The 20,479-nt window shown below is 48.2% G+C and overlaps 1 protein-coding gene across 6 annotated transcripts in view; it reads right to left on the bottom strand.

Moving 5' to 3' along the window:
* Nucleotides 1-20,479, bottom strand: part of FBXO16 (F-box protein 16) — a 355,765-nt gene that overhangs the window by 144,715 nt on the left and 190,571 nt on the right. For all 6 annotated transcript variants that reach the window (XM_085613061.1, XM_085613060.1, XM_085613063.1 and 3 more), the window contains one exon: nt 17,798-18,030. In XM_085613061.1, the coding sequence (XP_085469187.1) occupies nt 17,798-18,030 (233 nt within the window). The remainder of the gene's footprint in view (nt 1-17,797; nt 18,031-20,479) is intronic.

Raw genomic sequence — 20,479 nt, 5'->3', positions numbered from 1 at the left:
CGGGGTAAATACTGGCAGGCCCGAAGGTATTGCGAGGGTGAGAGGCCGGGACGTGCTTTGGCAGAGGTTATGCGGCCGCCGCGGGGTATGACGCATATATTGGAATTGCGCACACCGGAAGGGACCACACGGCGGGATACGAAAGGTATTTTGGAACTCTTTACTCAGCACTACACCGAGCTGTATACTGCCCGCGATGTGGGGGAGGTTGCATGGGGGGATTTTCTGGATGATGTGGCGCTGTGTTGGCTGAGTGACGACCACAGGCAGTTCCTTGGTGCGCCGTTTGAATTAGATGAAATTCGGGAAGCAATTATGTCCCTTGCCAATGGAAAAGCGACTGGCTTGGATGGGTTACCAGTGGAATTTTACAAATGTTACATCGATATAATGGCCCCAGTCCTCAAGGAGGTATATGAGGAGTCTTTGGAGGTGGGCGTGTTGCCGGGGTCGATGAGGGAGGTGTTGATTACCTCGCTGTTGAAGCCGGGCAAGGATCCTGCTGATTGTGATGCATATAGGCCGCTCTCTTTAATTAATTGTGACGCTAAGATATTGGCGAAAGGGCTAGCCAATAGGCTGTCGTTGTTGATGACTAAGATAGCCCTTCCGGACCAATCCGGGTTTGTGCCTGGGAGATCCACTGCTAACAATCTACGTACCCTTTTCTCTCTGATGCATACCATAGTGCCGGAAAAGCCGGTGGCTGCTATATTTCTTGATGCCACAAAAGCATTCGACTCCGTTGAGTGGAACTATCTGTTTGCTATCTTGTATAGGATGGGGTTTCCCAAAATATTTGTAGCATGGGTACGGTTGCTGTATACTGATCCGAAGGCAAGGGTCTTGATCAATGGTGAGATGTCTAGCTTGATTTCATTAACCAGAGGTACTAGACAGGGTTGTCCACTATCTCCACTGTTATTTGCTATTGCAATTGGAGCCATTGGCGTGTCGTATCCGGCAGTTGCACAAGCGCAGCGCCTTTCAGTGTGTTCAGCGGCAGATAGATGTGTCACTCTATGCGGATGACCTGACGTTATACGTGGTGGATCCGCAGACCAATCTTAATTCGTTGCTGAGGGAATTCTTGGTGTTTGGCCGGTTGTCTGGCATACAAATTAATTGGAAGAAGTCGCAGTTCTTCCCTCTGACTCCTGCGGTGACCCGGTTCGCATTGGACTATCCGATTGAGTGGTGCGATGCGGACTTACGTTATTTAGGGATCCAGGTATCAAAGCTTAAGGAGGAGACGGTGCGACTAAATTACGGAACTGCCATTACCAAGTTAACTGCTGATGTGACAAGATGGATTTCTTTGCCCTTTACTATGGCGGGGAGGGCCTCACTAATTAAAATGGTGGTGCTGCCCCGTTTTCTGTATCTGTTCCAAAATGTCCCGTATTATCCAGGCGCTTATTTTTTCCGGAGGCTCCGCTCAGAGTTAATAAGACTGTTCTGGGCCGAGAGACAGCCTAGACTGGCGTGGTCGATTATAACTCAGCCGTACGGTAGAGGTGGCTTTGATGTCCCTGATTTCTTAACCTATTACCTGAGCGCTCAAGCTCAGTTTGCATACCACTGGTTTGTGCCCACTCCATTCATGCCGCAGGTGGCTGTGGAGGACTGGATAGCTAGACCGCTGCCACTGCGCGGCATTATTCACGGCCCGGTTAGTGCGATTGAGACGCCGGCTACTACGGTGACTTGCACGATAGATGCGTGGCAGCGGATTCTTCGTAAGGTGGCGCTTCAGTTCTTATATGCACCGACCTTGCCACTAGTTTACCACCCGGAGTTGTCATTATTGCAAGAAAGAGGGTTCCAGGGGATGTGCACTAGGCGGCGGGTCTGCAGCTGGGGCGATTTATTCCTGAATGGGCGGTTCAAAACGAGAGAACAGTGGTTTCAGGGGGGTCAGCCTACTCCGCTGGAAGTCTTATATTATCTTCGGTTGAGGCAGGGGCTCCAGGATATCTTGCCAAAGTTCCCAGAGGAACCCGGTTTGGTGCAGCCTCTGCGAGTCTTACTTACATCTGCGGATGGCAGACACCTAGTATCGCACCTGTATCGTAGCATTAGGGAGCAAAGTGGGAGTGGAGCATGCAGAGCGCTTGGACAGTGGAGTGAGGACCTGGGAAGAGACATAACGGAGGCGCAGTAGGCGTATTGTTGTGTACAGACCTCGCAGATATCGGCCAGTTGCAGACTACGTATTATTCACTATAAGTTTTTGCAGCGTTTATACTGCACACCAGTGCGGAAGTTGCGGTTTCGTCTTGCGGATAACGACAGATGTGAGCGGTGCCGCTCGGAAGGAGCTGGGTTTTTACATCTGGCATGGTTATGTCCGGCTGTGTCTGATTATTGGGCGCAGGTGCACACTGCGCTGGTGGCAATGCTGGGCGCCACGATAGACTGTGATCCCCTAGTGATGCTCCTGGGGTACACTATGGGAATAGCCAAGGTACATCGGAAATTTGGGAATATTGCTCTTTTGATGGCGAAAAGGAGGGTGGCATGTAGATGGGGGAGAGGCCGTGCGCCGAAATTTAAGGAGTGGATAGCGGACTTATTATAGTGTCAGGAACAGAATACAATATACGCAGACACACAACCATTGAGTAGTAGAGCCACGGATGTATGGGACCCGTTTAGAGCATACTTGGCAGCGCAGGCAGTGACTGAGAGTAACGGAACTCCTGAGGTGAGTGATGCTGGTTCCACTGCTGCACCAGAGAGTTCGGAACCGTAGGCTGGGGTTATACCGTACTGATATGTGTAGCTGGCTGATGCTAGAGGAAATGGTGTGAGGTGATGTACTCGCAAGAGGTGTTATAGTCGTGCAAGAGCGAATACCTGAGAGAAGGGTGAGCACTCATTCCAAAAATTTGACTATGTAGCAGTGGCAAATTGTAGTGGCGTGGCAAAAGCTACAGCATCGCCATAGGGACCTTAGACGGGTAGGACATATGCATGGACGCTCTGTGAAATCGATTGCAATGCATCGCCTCCGGACCTCCGGGTTGTCGGACAAATGGCTGTGACTATACATGATGATAACGAGTAGATGTGGTAGATGTTAGCCGGCCCGAGAGGTTGTAGGCGCGATTGTGTACAATTGCTTTGAGACGGTAATAAAGGTTTTTGAAACTTAAAAAAAAAAAAAAAAAAAGAACCTTGAGTCCTAGGTTATGTTTAACTTTCGCCGGAGTTGGAGGCTAGTCCATGCTTGATCTTTGGCCAACCGTAGGGTGACCATTTCTCAATTGCATTTCTTATGCCCAGGAGCATTGTTTTTGCGGGTTGAGTTTTAATAAATTTAAAGCTAACCAATTTCGGCCAACAATGAGGACTTGAGGAAAGGGTTTAGGACATCTGGGGTCCCCTGGCAGTGATACCTTTGCACATCAACTGTTCCATCCAAATACATGTAAATTTGCCCTCCCATGGAATAGAGAGGGCAGGCTAGAAGTAGCACATGCATGTTAAACAAAAGAGGAGAGTGCACCGATCCCGGAGGCACACTGCAACTGATAGATTTAGCCTGAGATTTAAAAGGCGAGAGGGAGCAAGTCTTAGATCGGTTGGCAAAAAAGGAGTCTATCCACTTGCGAGCCAGATCATCAACACCAATGTCCTTCATTCAGTTGAGAAGTTGTGGGTGATGCACATGTAACTCTTTCCTGTTCTACAGGCCTGGAAATGGAGGATGAGCAGATCCAGGACAGTGAAAGGGAGTGAAATGAGAAATAACCCTGCATGCCAGAAGCACAAACTGCACCTCTGTCCTAGCAGACACAGGCAGCTGTGGGAAAGGTAATAGCTCTGAATCGAGATAGATGGCTCCTTGCACCTCTTCTATGTCTGACATGGAGTAGTAAAAATAGGCAATAGCTCCAATTATTGCAATGCAGCTTCCTCGCCGGGCCAGATTTGGTGACGGCTCCCAAAGCTTGACATACAGCTCCTTCATACCGTCATCAGCAACCACTGGGTGATCAGTGAGTCGCAGAGGTCAGGGAGAGGGTAGGAGCAGGAGATCAGTTCAAAGTGGCTGGCTCTGTGAGGGTGTTGGATCACATAGACACATCACCCTATCTTGGCGACGAGCCTACTTACTAGCACTGCCTTGCTAAACAACACTTTTGGAAGCAAGTCCTCAATTTAGAAGAAGGACTACTATGCAAGTAACTTCAGCATCTCCCGTGCTAACCGGCTGTCTGGCCACCAATGCAAGATGGTGAAGCAGACATCTGTATAGAGGATTAACGCGCCACCGCTGTACCAAATGAATGCTTCGTCATTCATCAAAAGCAATGCAAGATCGTCTTCAGCAAAGCAAGCATGTTTAAAAAGCAGAGTTGTATCATTTTGAAAAATAGCTATTTTGGTGTTTTCAGAGCAAGATATTTAGAGGTCTCAAAGGGTGTAATGACAATGATATAAATGCAGGGTGTAGAAAGGTAAATGGATGTTGGCAGATTCATCATCATAAGGAGCAGTTTGCCTGAAGCTCAGAGAGTGAAGACAAACATCTGATGTGGCTGGCTGCTGAGCGTTGATTGAACATGTGTGTCAGATGTGGGTGGAATACATCATCAAAGGAGCTCAGGTGCATTAAAGGCAAAATGTGGAAGGTACTGGAGGAATTTCACATGCCCCTTTGTCCGCAGAAGTTTGGGTTCGTGAGTAGTTCGCACCAAACAGAAACCACACTCGACCACTGCTCAGCTAGTCACTCCGAGAGGTGTACCATGGCTCACAGAGGTCACCTAACCCTGCCTCCTACAGAAGGTCATGGAGAGAGAAAGTTAGTTCAGCACTATTCAGCATTTAAAGGACAAAGGCATGGTATCAAGACAAGGAAATACCAAAATATAAATCTTGCAGTGAACGACTATTAAAATATGCCAAAACCAGACCATAAGGTCCACAAAAGGTCCAGACGTGATGTCAAAAACAGACCATGAGCTCCAAAGTGTTTTACCTATTTCTTTGTGCGTGCACCTACGTTAGCCCACACGGGCAAAAGAATGCCATTTGCAGGAGTAAATTCCCAATCCATGATTTGTGGCGCTTTCCTCTTACAACAGGCATCTGAGAATGCAGACGTTCTACAAGTACCGAAGAGAGTTACTTACGCTCCTGCAAATTAAGGGTAGAATAAGCCTACCGGTGGGTATTCTGGTAAAAAGTAGGTGAACATGTATGAGCTCGTGAGTCAAGCGCAGGTTTAATGGTGTTTTCAGGGTGGGACTGGGAACAAAACACCTCGAAGTGGGGGCATAAGGGAAAAAATCCTCCACAAGTAAAACTATTTCCTGGTGAAGAAAAAGAAAAAGTTAAATGTAGAAATGCAAACGAGTGGCGCATTTACATGTGCAGCTTTTGAAGATTCTGCATGTATGTATTTAATGCGGGGTAGTACACAAAGAAATCTAGGGATCTTGGCTATTTCTTTGAGCTCCCCTGGGATCATCTGTGAATCCCTTAAAGGGCAAACATGTGAATGAAACCTAGGACAGATATTATGGAACAAATTTCTGATTTTTAAAGCACTGGCTTTGTAAATCGTTCCATAAGTAACAAGCAATACAAAAAAAGGGCTGACTTTGTGTAAACCCAGCAACATGGCTACAATCAGAAAAGACATAAACAACTCATATTGAAAAAACATCTAAAGTAAATTTGAAAAAATGTTTGTGTATTGTTCAAAATGTTTCCTACACTGAGTAATAATTAATATCCTAGCACAAAAGAGCTACTTTGCAACATTAATTTTGAAAATAATATTATCAGCTGTTTACAATACGATTTATAGTATTGTGTTGAAATGCAAGATTGGTCACAATGTTCCACTATGATGAATATAACAGCCATGTCAATAAGTCACTAAAATATTCACAATTTGCCTGTACATTCCATAAATATGAATTGGTTGATAATGAAATGGAGGTGTACTGGGTGAGGACAACACAGGTTATATGATTATGTAAGTATGTATGTTTTTAAAACAAATACATTCGATTCAAGTCATGGCGTTGATATTTCAGCCCCTGATGTAGACTTGCCTCAAGCCTGTATCGGGACCACCCAGGATGGCCTTCAACACAATTATCAAATCTACTTATTGAACTCTAAGAATCTTTTTGATGATCAACGAATGCAGGGAGTCTCCCATATCCAACAGAAAAAAACCTCACAGTAACATGTCTGCCAAACTTTAAACCAGGCCCATAGTCACTAGGGTGGCTTGAAAGGACCAATGGATCCTTTAGAACCTTGATGGTCAAAGTCACACATGTGATGGGATCCATGGACGATCCGAAAGACTCGGCGGCCTTGTGGAATCTGCGAAGATCTGAAACTCTCGGCTGCCATGTTGGACGTAGCCCGACTATTTAAGCCACACCCTACTACAGCAATGCACATCACTTTGAGGTTTTGGGCTAAGGCAGTTGTACATTTCTGTGAGCCCCCATTCCTAACTGGAATATATGTATTTCATTAGGAGATCTAGAAAAAATCCTTAAAAACTGCAAATTTGCTATTACCAAAAATACGACAGGAGCATTTTTTCTTGATACAGTACTCTGACGATATGATACTAATTGACCACACAAAAGTGGGAATGCAGAGAGCCCTGGATGCATTAAACGCCTATAACCTCCACAACAAATTAGTGGTGAACTGCAAGATGACAAAGATTGTCATATTCGGACGCTACCCCAATAAACATAAGCTGCAGTGGAGATTGTGAAAACCTGAAAAGAAGGACTGCTCCCAACTACAACGATCTGAGGGTGTGGTTCGCGAATAACGGCCAGCCGCAGGTGCATATCACTTGCACAGAAGAAAAGGGCAAGGCAGTGACCTTCGTTTTGTGCAAACTGCACTCCACCCTACACTCCACCTTACACAGCTGAACCACTGAAGCCATTCAGAGTATAATTAAAGAAAAACTATTAACTTCCATCTGCTATGGAGAAATAGCCTTCCCGGGGGATTCAGCTAACACCATGGAGCGGGTGCAGTGTCGCACCTGCAAGCGTATCTTGTCCGCAATTCCCTAATCCGGCTTGAGTTTGGTTTGAATAAACAATCTCTAGAGAACTGGGCAGCCATAATCCGGTATTACTGTAAAGTCTGTGCATCTCCTCCAAATACATGAAAGATACTTTGGAGCACTTTGAAGTACAAATAGGAAGAACACGTGGTCAGAGTATCTGTCCGTAGACTGCACCAAACTAAATTTGGTCACGGACCTTGCTATCCAACCCATAGTTCTAAAGACTACTCTAAAAAAACAAGTCTGGCTCCTATCCAGGCAGGAAGACCTCAACTCCATCGAAGAGTCTAAAAGCAACTTTCAGATCATAGTGAACTCGCACCGAAAAGCACTGCCAGCCATACTGAATCTGTGCCCTGCGAAGGCCTATCCTCCAGCAGATCCTTATTGCAAGACTCATGGCTCAACCAATCAAAGATGTAAACAGCAGCTGGAAGTCACTTGCAAACATTGGCGCATGCAGACTATGCCACTCACAGGAGGAATCCTTGGTCCACTTGATCTGCATATGTCCGGTCCTCCTAAATGCACGCCTTACTTTATTAAAGCCACTCTTTTTAAAACATGGTGTTTGCTCATGCAGAGAGGCAAGAGCTGCTCTTCAACCTGGAAACTCCAGCGGAATTGGCAAGATCCGCCAAATGTATTGCTATAACTCAAAAGCTGCTAAACTGCTCAGACACTCTTAAACTTCAAGGGCCGAGTGATCACAATTCTGAACCCTGGTGAACTCTGCAAACTGATCCCCTGAAGCACAATCAGGCACTAGCACTTTAACACTAGGTGCAAACCTGATGGGTTCAGTACACAGCAACATTAAAACTGAACCTGGGCTTTTGTACATGTAACTGAATATAAACTAGCGACTATGTTCTTTTGAAATTAGCACTTGCAATTTAGCAGCCCTACACCCCATGAGACCTAAAAGTACAACCCATGCAGCTTGCACTTTTTTGACGGTGCTTTCTGTTGGCTGTTGGAAGTGTTCTAAACACAGGTCAAGACTGACGGGCCTGTTCCATAATTCTGATCCTGTTGGACACATTTGCCCGCAAATTGCTAGCTATAGTCCATATTTTATCATCAGCATTTTGCACCTCACTGACTCTGTGCTTCCTGCTGGCTGCCGAAAAGTCTCGCAAGCTAGGCTTCAGTTGCCTAGTCAGAGGTCGCCTATAAGCCATTGACTGAATATATTTTTTTTTAAACCAATCCAATACTGCTTTATTTGTATTTTATGTGTAATGACACTTTGTAACAATTTTAATTAATTGAAACAAATAAAGTATTACTTAGTTTGGAGTGGGGTAGATTGGAGTGGAGTAGATTGGTGTGGAGTTGGATAGAATGGTGTGCAGTAGATTGGGATGGGGTGGGTAGATTGCAGTGGAGTAGATCGGGTTAGGGTGGAGTAGATTGGAGTGCAGTAGATTGAGGTACATTGGAGTGGGGTAGTTTGGCGTGGAGTAGGGTTGGGTAGATTGGAGTGGGATGGAGGGGGTGAATTTGGGTGGAGTGGCTTGAACTGGACTTTAGTGGGGTAGATTTGGGTGGCATGTGGTAGACTGGAATGAACTGGAGTGGGGTAGGTTGGGTAGAGTAGAATGGAGTGTGGTAGATTGGGTGGATTGGAGTGAGGTAGACGGGGTACAGTAGGGTAGATTGGAGTGGAATGGGGTGGAGTGGAGTTGGACTGGAATGGAGTCGAGACTGGAGTGGAGTGAGATACATTGGGGAAGAGTGGAATGGAGTGGGGTAGATTAGGGTGGAATGGATTGTAGTGGGTAGACTGGGTGCATTAGAGTAGGATAGATTGGGATGGAGTGGAGCAGTTTGGAGTGGGGTAAATTGGAGTAGAGTGGGGTAGATTAGAGTGGAGTGGGGTAGATTGGAGTGGGGTGGATTGGAGTGGAGCGGGTTGGTTTGCAGTGGGGCTGAGTGGAGTGGGGTGGGGTCTGGAGGGGTGGAGTGGGGTAGATTGGGATAGAGTGGGTAGACTGAAGTGGAGTGAAGTAGAGTGGAGTGGGGTAGATTGGAGTGGAGTAGATTGGAGTGGAGTTGGATAGAGATGTGAGGGGTAGATTGGGATGGGGTGGAGTATATTGGAGTGGGTTAGATTGGGTTATGGTGGGGTAGATTGCAGTGGAGAAGATTGGAGTGTGCGGTTTGGATGAGGTAAATTTGAGTAGGGTAGTTTGAGGTGGAGTGGGGTAGAATATATTGGATTGGGATGAAGGTGGTGATTGGAGAGTAGTGGCTTAGATTTGACTGGAGTGGGGTAGAGTTGGGAGGCAGGTGGTAGATTAGAGTAATGTGGAGTGGGTGGTTGGAGTGGAATGGAGTGTGGTAGATTGGGGTAGAGTGTAGTGGGGTTAATTGGGTCGATTGGAGGGAGTAGATTGGAGTAGGGTATATTGGGGTTGTAACGCCCTGAACGTCTCAGGATCGTTTAACAGACACGATAATGAGGACGCAACCACTTGTGAAGGGTTAGTTATTTTAATGAAGGCAAAAACAATACAACGAATAAACAAAAGTTATAGTCACTGGAATCCTCCAGGCTAAGTACGTTACCAGCCCACAGCACGGATGGTCCTAACCGTCCTCTGCATATACGCCGATCCCGGCGTATGCCAACAGAGGGCAGAAATGAAATGGCCGACAATGCCAATCGGTAGGCTGTGAGGGGCACGAAGAGTGTTGGGGAGAATCGAGGAGTCAGGGAAACACCCAGCCGGGGTCTCTACCTGAAGGGAGCAGCCGCTCAACCTCTTCCTCAGACTGCACCGGGACGCGGAGTCACCTCCTGGTGATGCGTCACCGATACCCCAATCAAAAGCAAGAAGACTGAACCGAGAGCAGCCGCTCGATCGATCCTGTGGACTTCCGAGTCTGTAACGCGGCAAACACCTCCTGGTGTGCGTTACAGCTGGCAGTCCCTGTATCTCTGGTCGGGCTGGGAGTTACGACTCCAACCAGCAAAAGCGCCACTGCGCTTTGACTCAGCCGAGTCAAAAAGCGAAGCTCAATGGTTGACCGGTAGAGCTTCCGGGTCCTTCACAGGTGACGATGGGGCAAGACACGGCCCAGGGAGTAACGACTCGACCTACCTCCGTTCTTGCCTTACTGGAGCACCTCTCCGGAACACTGCCCTTCACGAAGCAGGTACGTCGGTGTAAACACAATATCCGACAGCGTTGTACCTCCCGGTTCCTCCCTTTATAGGGCGTGTTTTCCTTGAGTTATGTAACAGCTCTCCTGTTTACATAAGGGCGTGTTTTCCCTTGAGTTATGTAACAGCTCTCCTGTTTACATAAGGGCGTGTTTTCCCTTGAGTTATGTAACAGCTCTCCTGTTTACATAAGGGCGTGTTTTCCTTGAGTTATGTAACAGCTCTCCTGTTTACATAACCTCTCAACCGCTAAGCATCCTGGGAGATGTAGTCCGTTTACACTGGTTACCGTTTTCCTCCCCTCGCATGACAGGAATTCTTGACAGTACATCCTCCCTCTCAGCGGCTCCCCACGGGTCCAGCGCTGGCAGGAAAACGCCGATGGAACAAGGAGACCAAGCGCGGAGCATGAACCCCTTCAGCCGGTTCCCATGATTGCTCCTCCGGGCCATAGCCTTTCCACGCAACCAGGTACCACAGCTTCCCCCTGCGCCATTTGGACGCCCGTATGCCCGACACTTCATACTCCACCTCCGACTCCACGCATACCGGCCTAGGTGTCCCAGACGGCTTGGAGGGTGCTGGTTTGAGCAACGATACATGAAAGACAGGGTGTATCCGCAATGACTGGGGCAAGCACACCTTCACGTTCACGGGACCCATACACTTGGTAATGCGATAGGGGCCCATGTACTTGGGATGGAACACACTGTTCTTTCGAAACCTCATGTTTCTTGTGGATATCCAGACGTAGTCTCCAGTGCGGTACAGTGGCCCGGGCCTTCTCTTCCTGTCGGCCGCAGCCTTGTATCGTCTCTTGGCCTCTATTAGGACAGCCCTTGAGCGCATCAACGTGTCTTTTATGTGTGCCACCCTGTCCGCTGTGGCGGGAATCCTGTCCTCTCTGAACGGATGTAGAAATGGCAAGAACCTGGGATGTTGGCCATAGTTGCTATAGAACGGAGATGACTGTGTGGAGCTGTGAGTGGCGTTGTTATAGGCTATCTCTGCAACCCATAGCAAGTCGACCCATTCTTCCCTGCCCTGGTCCACAAAACATCGCAGATACTGTTTGAGCGTTTGGTTCAGGCGCTCGGTTTGGCCGTCCGTTTGAGGGTGGTAGCTGGTGGACAGGGCGGTCTTAACATGCAGCGCAGTGCACCAAGTCTTCCAGAATTGCGCAGTAAACTGCGACCCCCGGTCCGACACGATCACCCCAGGTAATCCATGCAGTCGTACCACATTCTTTAGGAGTAGTGACGCCAATTCCCCGGCCGTAGGGACTCTCTTGCAGGGGATGAAGTGCCCCATTTTCCTCAAGTAATCCACCACCACCAGTATTGCCGTCATCCCCTGGTCTACCGGTAGGCCCACCACGAAGTCTAGTGATATGCTATCCCATGGTCTATCCGGGGTCGGAAGTGGATGTAAGAGCCCTTGGGTTCGGCCATGGTCGGCCTTCATGGTAGCACACGTAGGACACTCCTGTCCCCACCTCCTGACATCCACTCTCATGGTTGGCCACCAGAAATGCCGTCCCATGCTAGCCACCGTTTTTTCAAAGCCCAAATGACCTGCGCATGGAGAGTCATGGCACCAGATGAATGCTTGTTTCCTTAGCCTAGGCGTGGGTATCAACAGGCACCTGCCCTTCAGGGGTATCCCGTCCTTCAGCTGCCATTCTCTGTGACTGAGGAGCCACCTCCGCCATGCGAATGACCTGATCCCTCTCTTTATTCCCCTCAGGAAAGTATCCGGTTGGATAACCCCCAATACCATCCTCGGGGAAATGATGGAACGCTCGGTCGCAGGCAATGGTTCCTTAACTGCAGATTGACGGGACAGGGCGTCCGCCTTCCGGTTTTCCGTCCCCGGCCGATATGTGATGCGGAAGTTGAACCCCGCAAAGAAGATCATCCACCGCAGCTGCCTGGGAGAAAGGTGTCTTGTGGCCGTCATGAACTGTAGGTTCCGATGGTCCGTGTACACCGATACCACATGTCTTGCCCCCATCAACCAATGCCTCCATTCGGTGAAGGCGTCCTTGATTGCGAGAAGCTCCTTCTCCGCAATATGGTAGTTGCGTTCGACGTCGTTGAGTTTGCGGGACATGTACGCAACGGGATGAAGCACCCCTGTGTCGTGGTTGCGTTGGGACAAGATAGCCCCCAGCGCCACATCCGATGCGTCCGCTTCCACCACGTAGGGGAGATCCGGATCGGGGTGAGCCAACACCGGCGCCTTACCAAAGGCGCTTTTCAGGGCCTCAAAGGCTTTGTTCGCTTCAGGGGACCAGACAAACTCCTTGGACTTCCTCAGTAGCTGTGTGATTGGGGCCACCAATCCTGAAAATCCATCTATAAACCGCCTGTAAAAGTTGGCGAAGCCAATGAAACTTTGGACGTCCTTCACGCTTTGGGGCACCGGCCATTCTTTCACCGCCTTGATCTTTCGTTCTGCCATCTCCTGTCCCTCTGGACTCAGCATCACTCCGAGGAATTCCACGGATGTGACGTGGAAGTCACACTTGCTGAGTTTACAAAACAGCATGTTTTCCCTCAGCTTTTGGAGCACAGCTTTGACGTGGTGTACGTGCTCCTCCACACTGGACGAATAGATGAGGATGTCGTCGATATATACGACCACGTAGATATCCAACTCCTCTCTGAATACCTCATTCAAAAAGTACTGAAAGGCTGCCGGGGCGTTGCACAGACCGAACGGCATGACGAGGTACTCAAAAAGGCCGAACCTGGTCTTAAAGGCGGTCTTCCACTCGTCTCCGTCCCTCATGCGCACCAGATGGTATGCCCCTTTCAAATCCAACTTGGTGTAGATACGAGCTTTCTTGACCTGTTCCAGAAGTACACTGATGAGAGGCAAGGGGTACCAATTTTTTATGGTTATCGCATTCAATGCCCTAAAGTCCACACAGGCTCTCAGCTCCCCATTAGCCTTCGGGATGAAGAAGAGTGGCGAGGCGGCCGGAGACTTGGACGGGCGGATGAATCCTAGCTTGAGGAGTTTATCCAGGTACCCCCGGAGATGCACGTTTTCAGGCTCCGTCAGGGCATACAGCCTGCCGCTGGGAACGCTGGCCCCTGGCACCAGGTCGATCTGGCAGTCAAACTGTCTATGTGGTGGTAGCACTTCCGCCTTCACCTCATCAAATACATCCTCAAAACTGTGATAAGCCTGGGGGAGAGCCACATCTTTTTCTGCCGCTGTAGCCACCGTCTGACTCCCGCTCTCATCTGCGTCAAGGGATTCCGTTCTTATTCCACAATGCAGGATGCAATACGGTGACGTCATTTCGATGCGATGTGTTGGCCAATCCACAGAGGGGTTGTGTTTCTGTAGCCACGGCAATCCCAATATGACGCCATATTGGGGCGCTCGGATGATGTTAAAATCGATTTGTTCCAAATGGTCCCTCCCATATCTCATCGGAAGGACCCCCGTGTGCTGCCCGATGGGCCCCGTCACCAATCGCCTTCCGTCTACAGCATAGACGTCTTTGGGTACAGCTTTGGGAAGAAGCACTAGCCCTAGCCTGCATGCCTCGTTGTGGTCCATAAACATGCCAGTGGCCCCTGAATCCACCATGGCCACAACGGGTATCCACTGGTCATGCACTCCCACGTGCACCGTGAGAAACAGGTGTCGTTGTCCCTTAGTGACCGAGTTGGAAAGTGAAGGGATGGATGAGTGACTCCGAGATGCCCCTTCTTTGGTCTGGGAGTCCTCTAGTTTTCCGCCGGTACGTCCACCACGGCTGTTACCGACCGGTTGGCCCGATAACGTGACGTCTTCGGTTTGGCAGGGCATTCACGTACGTAGTGGCCTTTTTTGCCACAATATAGGCACAATCCTTGTTTACGGCGTGACTCTTTCTCCGTGGCTGTGAGGCTCGCTCGTATTGCGCCGATGTCCATGGGTTCTCCCTTGGATGTGGTGGAAGTTTCAGGACTTCCCACCGTCACATAGGATGGAAGGGATTTTCCTTTTCTCCCATGATCCCCCTTTCTTTCACTTAGCCTATGTTCCAGCCGTAATACCAGGTTGATAAGGCCCTCACATGTCTTGGGTTGAGGGTCAATATGAGCCACGGCGTCCTTGAGCTCATCGCACAGCCCGTGATGGAAGAGCGTCGTCTGTTTAGCAACAGGCCACTTGGTTTCCGCAACCAGCCTTCGGAACGCGTTGAGATACTGCACCAGGTCGTTGGATCCCTGTCTCAACTCAAGCAGTTCACGGTCCGCCGTGTACGAGTCAGCCCTTCTGTCGAATACCTTCAGGAATTCCTCGCGAAAAGCACCCCAATCACATAAGATGGGGTCGTCCCTGCTCACCAGAGGTACGGCCCATTGTGCCGCGTTTCCAGCCAAATAGGAAATAAGGAAAGCCACACGAGCCTGACTCGTGGGGAACGCCTTTGGTTTGCACGATAAATGTAGCGCCACTTGTGTGAGGAATACCTGCACTGTGTTAGGATCCCCACTGTACCTCTCTGGTGTTGCCAAGGGGATGGCTACCGGCATTTCCACTACTACCGCAGGGGTCTGGTTCGTGAGGGAGGTGCTGGGCGTGAGCGGGTCCAATTGGATAGCATCCAGTCTGGCTTTTACATCGGCTGTTTCTTGCCTAGAGGCAGCCACTTCAACTTGCACGGTCGCTAAAGCAGCCAGCACATCATCAAGTGTTGCCATGTCTGTTATCGACCGGGAGACAGTTAGTGTTATTACGGTCGGATATTTTGTAACGCCCTGAACTTCTCAGGATCGTTTAACAGACACGATAATGAGGACGCAACCACTTGTGAAGGGTTAGTTATTTTAATGAAGGCAAAAACAATACAACGAATAAACAAAAGTTATAGTCACTGGAATCCTCCAGGCTAAGTACGTTACCAGCCCACAGCACGGATGGTCCTAACCGTCCTCTGCATATACGCCGATCCCGGCGTATGCCAACAGAGGGCAGAAATGAAATGGCCGACAATGCCAATCGGTAGGCTGTGAGGGGCACGAAGAGTGTTGGGGAGAATCGAGGAGTCAGGGAAACACCCAGCCGGGGTCTCTACCTGAAGGGAGCAGCCGCTCAACCTCTTCCTCAGACTGCACCGGGACGCGGAGTCACCTCCTGGTGATGCGTCACCGATACCCCAATCAAAAGCAAGAAGACTGAACCGAGAGCAGCCGCTCGATCGATCCTGTGGACTTCCGAGTCTGTAACGCGGCAAACACCTCCTGGTGTGCGTTACAGCTGGCAGTCCCTGTATCTCTGGTCGGGCTGGGAGTTACGACTCCAACCAGCAAAAGCGCCACTGCGCTTTGACTCAGCCGAGTCAAAAAGCGAAGCTCAATGGTTGACCGGTAGAGCTTCCGGGTCCTTCACAGGTGACGATGGGGCAAGACACGGCCCAGGGAGTAACGACTCGACCTACCTCCGTTCTTGCCTTACTGGAGCACCTCTCCGGAACACTGCCCTTCACGAAGCAGGTACGTCGGTGTAAACACAATATCCGACAGCGTTGTACCTCCCGGTTCCTCCCTTTATAGGGCGTGTTTTCCTTGAGTTATGTAACAGCTCTCCTGTTTACATAAGGGCGTGTTTTCCCTTGAGTTATGTAACAGCTCTCCTGTTTACATAAGGGCGTGTTTTCCCTTGAGTTATGTAACAGCTCTCCTGTTTACATAAGGGCGTGTTTTCCTTGAGTTATGTAACAGCTCTCCTGTTTACATAACCTCTCAACCGCTAAGCATCCTGGGAGATGTAGTCCGTTTACGCTGGTTACCGTTTTCCTCCCCTCGCATGACAGGAATTCTTGACAGGGGTAGAGTGGAGAGAGGTAGATTGGAGTGGGTGGGATGGAGTGAAGTTGGATAGACTGGAGTGGAGTTGTGGTTGGAGTGGAGTGAGATAGATTGTGGAAGAGTGGAGTGGGGTAGACTGGGTGAATTAAAGTAGGGCTGGAATGGATTGGGTGAGATTGCAGTGGAGTACATTGAAGAGGGGGGATTGGAATTAGTAGACTGGAGTGGAGTGGGTTGGATTGGAGTGGGGTGGGGTAGATTGCAGTGGGTGGGATGGGGTCGGGTGGAGTGGGTTAGATTGGGGTAGACTGAAGTGGGGTAGACTGGTGGGGTAGATAGGGTGGAGTGCAGTGGGGTAGATTGGATGGGAGTAGATTGAGGTAAATAGTAGCAAAGTGGATTTGGGTGGTGTAGATTGGGGTACAGTGGATTGGGATAGATTGGAGTGGGATAAATGATGTGGAGTGGGGGGCATACAGTGGAGTGGCATGCTGTGTCATGGAGTGAGTGGCATTACTTGGAGTGGTGTGGAGTCGCATGGCATTTCGTAGCGTGTCGTGGAGTGGCATGTTGTACAGTGGCGTAGAATGGATCGGCGTGGCATAGAGTGGAGTGGAGTGGCGTAGTGTGGCGTATGCATGGTGTAGTGGCACACAGCCAATACAGACAACATATTTTCAATTGAAATGACCATCACTTTTGCAGCAAAAAATTTTTACTGCACACAATCGATAATGGGGAGAAATGGCATCACCTATGATGTGTTTTGATCGTATTCAAATATTTGTTTCCACCTCACTTCAGAATTACAAAAAAATGTGCTTCATTCGTACCATTTCTGATATACACTGAAACATCAGCACAGTTCTTTTTTTGTGTGATAGAAAAAAAGCATCTCACACCATCTCCTCCTACATGGATACTTTGCATTGTCACATAATTTCTTTCACTTTAAAATCAGAGAAAGAAAAGTAAACACCAAGCACCCTCGAAAGAGAGACATTTTACCTCTATCTTTGAATGCACAGCAGTTGTGACAAGATAAGACCAAAATTCAAAGACCTGTTTAGAGAAAGCGAGTTTGTGGAAGAATACAGTAAACAAGGTTTGGGCAACAGAAGGGACAAACTCAAGCTGGACAGCCTAACACAAATAACGCCAGCAAATAGAAAGCCAGAAAATGTTAGCTACAGTTCAAAAAGCCAATGGTAAGCAACAGGCAGAATGCATTCCAAGGTCAGCTTTCTGAAGTCCCCAAGATGTCCTTAGGGTAGGCTTCGACCTAAAAAGGAGTGAATGCGACAATGGTTTGTTGCTGAGTGGAGCAGACGACTGGGAACAGGTTTCATACTAAACATGTGCCATTATCAACTGTATCACATTTAAGGATAATAAAGGTTATCTGTCTGGCATAACTAAGGTGAAAGAATAATAGGCTTTTTACCAACCAGCACAAAATACCCGTAGATTTCATGTTACTCCTTATTGATTTGTTACACCCAAATTCCATATGACTGGAGCTATCTTGTCCCACATAGTGCACACAGTAAATAATCTATCTTTAGATTTGTAGCATATTAAGTAAGAAAGTAGTTTTGAGTATGTACATTTGGAAGCACATCATTATTGCTACATCAATCACAAGTGCTCATTATGTGATGTTATACTAGTCGAGTTAAGGTAAAAAAAAACACCAGTCGATGATGAATATGAGACATTCAGAATCTACTTGCTTACGCTTGTCTGGCTTGCTCGATGGGGTCATAGTTGTCTAAATAGTTGTAACGCATGGTGTCCGTCGGATGCTTATCGGAGGAGCGCCAGGGTGGCAGATCTCTCTTCCCAATGCCATTCATTTTTCTTGAAGAAGACGGTGAAGAAGGAACGGATGACAAGAACTGCTTCGACTCCCGACTCTCTCGTGTGATTGGCTGAACATCAGCGACCTCAAAGTCATCCTTCGGAGGAGTCTGGAGGAATAGAATAACGATTCAAATGCATACAGTGGTGTCTAAGATCAACAGCTATTGCCCCTCAACCTAGAACCAAAAGATCTTGTGGCCTAAAATGAGTCCCTAACCTAGAAACAGCACGTCACGTGGCAAAAAACTGGTCCCCAACCTAAAACCAGCACGTCACGCGGCAAAGAAATCCACAGGTGCCTAATGTAAATATCCAATTATTTCTTTAGAGCTTTATAATGGCCATTTACGAGGTGCTCACAGGTGTGGTATATATGTGACCTGAAGCACAGGGAGATTAGGTAATTTACCCAGCATGACACAATGTATTTATTACCTTATCTAATCATTTAATTATCTATTTCTATTTTTTCTATTACATCCACGTCTTGCAGACTCTTAGCTACTGTATCTAAAGCTGGCAGCTCGGCTACAGGATCACACTTCCTTTTAAATCACACTGTTTTACTTCTTTTTAAGATGTACGTTTTTGAAAGTATTTACTACAACAGTTTAACAAACTGTAATTGCAGAGCATCAAATTGTACAAGCTGAAGGAGTTGTTAAAGTAGAGAGACAAGCTCCAACACATATCATTACAATTCAGTACCTCCTGATTCACTGCCCCATTAAATGCAGCATTATTTATTTATTATTTTTTAAGACGTGCTCTGTTACCAAAGAACTCAATTAAAAGCACCTCTGACTTTATCATGAAAATGACGTAATTATTTTCATACACAAAGAGCAGCGCTCCTATTATGCGTTGGTCGCAATGTGTGCCCTATTACAGTTAATGAGCTGCCTCAAGCACGGTCGGGAACTGGCGCCTGCCCTGGAGTAGTGCATTAGTGAAAGGTGGGAATCCGGTTCACCTTTTAGTCTACAGGTGGCAACCGGCCTGAACTTCAAAAGGGGACAGAGGGCCCCCTTCTGGTAGCTGCAGGAATTGACTGCACCCCACTGCAGGGGGATGTCTGGGGTGGTCCATGATATTAACTTTCCCCATATCAAGGGTCGCCTCGGGGAGCGCACTGACTATGCACCACCTCTTTGTGGTGCAAGTGAGTATGCCCCTTTAAGGCTCCTTTGCATCTGCGCCAGCATATATAGTATAGCGAGGGCGCAAAGCGTTTCATCATTTGCATGGGCCACGCCCTCATGTAAATGAGGAAACACTGCATATGAGATTGTGCCCGTGCTATATATGTGCGAGTGTATTACAGAAGGGGCCGCACAAGCATCTGTAGCCCTTCTATTATCCCAAAATGTCCCAAGAGTGCTGGATCTGGGCATACACACCATTGCGCCTGGGACACTTTGTGTAATATGACCCCAGATCACCCAACAAGAAAACTGTGCGTAAAAGGAATATCCCACACGCAGGAACTTCTGCAAGGAGAACAAACATCTACCAAAGTCACTTCTGTTCTAGGTCATCGGTAAAGGGGATGGATAGCAAATGCTGCAGGCTGGCAACAGCAAGCGGAAGCTTGTGACAATAAAGATTCACCAGCCTGTAGCATTCCTACTCCTGGAGGAACCTAATGGGATGAACCCACCACAGGACATGATGAACAAAAGCCCTTTTGTGGTCGCCAACCCTATCAGTGACAAATTCACAGGGTTTGCAACCCTGTTTTACGATGTACAAAAGGCACGTTTCGCACTTGTGAAAAGGCTCTGTGACCCTTTCCTAGTCATAATTCGGAGGGGGCGTGAAAGGGATGGCCTCCTCCTGCTTACGGGTTGGTAAGGTATGTAACCATGGAGATGGAATCGAGAAAAAGAGGATTTCCCCTTCTTCACATACGTTAATTCTCACACAACACAGGGTGCAGCCATTCCAAAGTCTGCTTGTTGCTCTTTACGGCTAAGGACCTCTGATGCGTAATATTGTCTCGCGCCTCTGATATTCATCAGTATCTGAGTGTATTTTACTGCCTGGTGCCATTGATGAATGTCCTGTCTTTGGCTCTAGCATAGTTGTATCATGGAACACTGAAGACCACTGATGCACATAACAGCCTGGGGCCCTTGATATGAATTTCTGTCTAGTGCCATTGATGGCTGTTACTGTCCGATGACATTAATACACATATCCTCCATGGCCATATTATTTCCTAGGACCATGAATGCAGTTTACCGTCTTTGCCAATGGTGAAACCCCCAGCTTGGGCCATTGGTGAATACCTTGTCTGGGCTATTGGTGCATAATCCAACCAAGGAACAGCAATGCATAATAAGGATGGAGGTCACTGATTAATATTACTGTATAGTGCTATGGGAGCATATCGTGTGTATTGCTTTTAAAAACATACAACCAGGGGCATTGATGGATATGCAGTCTATGGCCATTAGTGACTATACTGTTTAGGGCCATGGATGCACACACTGCCGGGAGCTATCGATGCACAGTAATGCCTGGGGCCAATAATGCCTATTAACGTCTGCAGGT

Source organism: Triturus cristatus, chromosome 6 (genome assembly GCF_964204655.1).
Source record: "Triturus cristatus chromosome 6, aTriCri1.1, whole genome shotgun sequence".
In the NCBI taxonomy this organism is placed as follows: Eukaryota; Metazoa; Chordata; class Amphibia; order Caudata; family Salamandridae; genus Triturus; species Triturus cristatus.
This window is presented reverse-complemented; position numbering and strand designations above follow the sequence as displayed.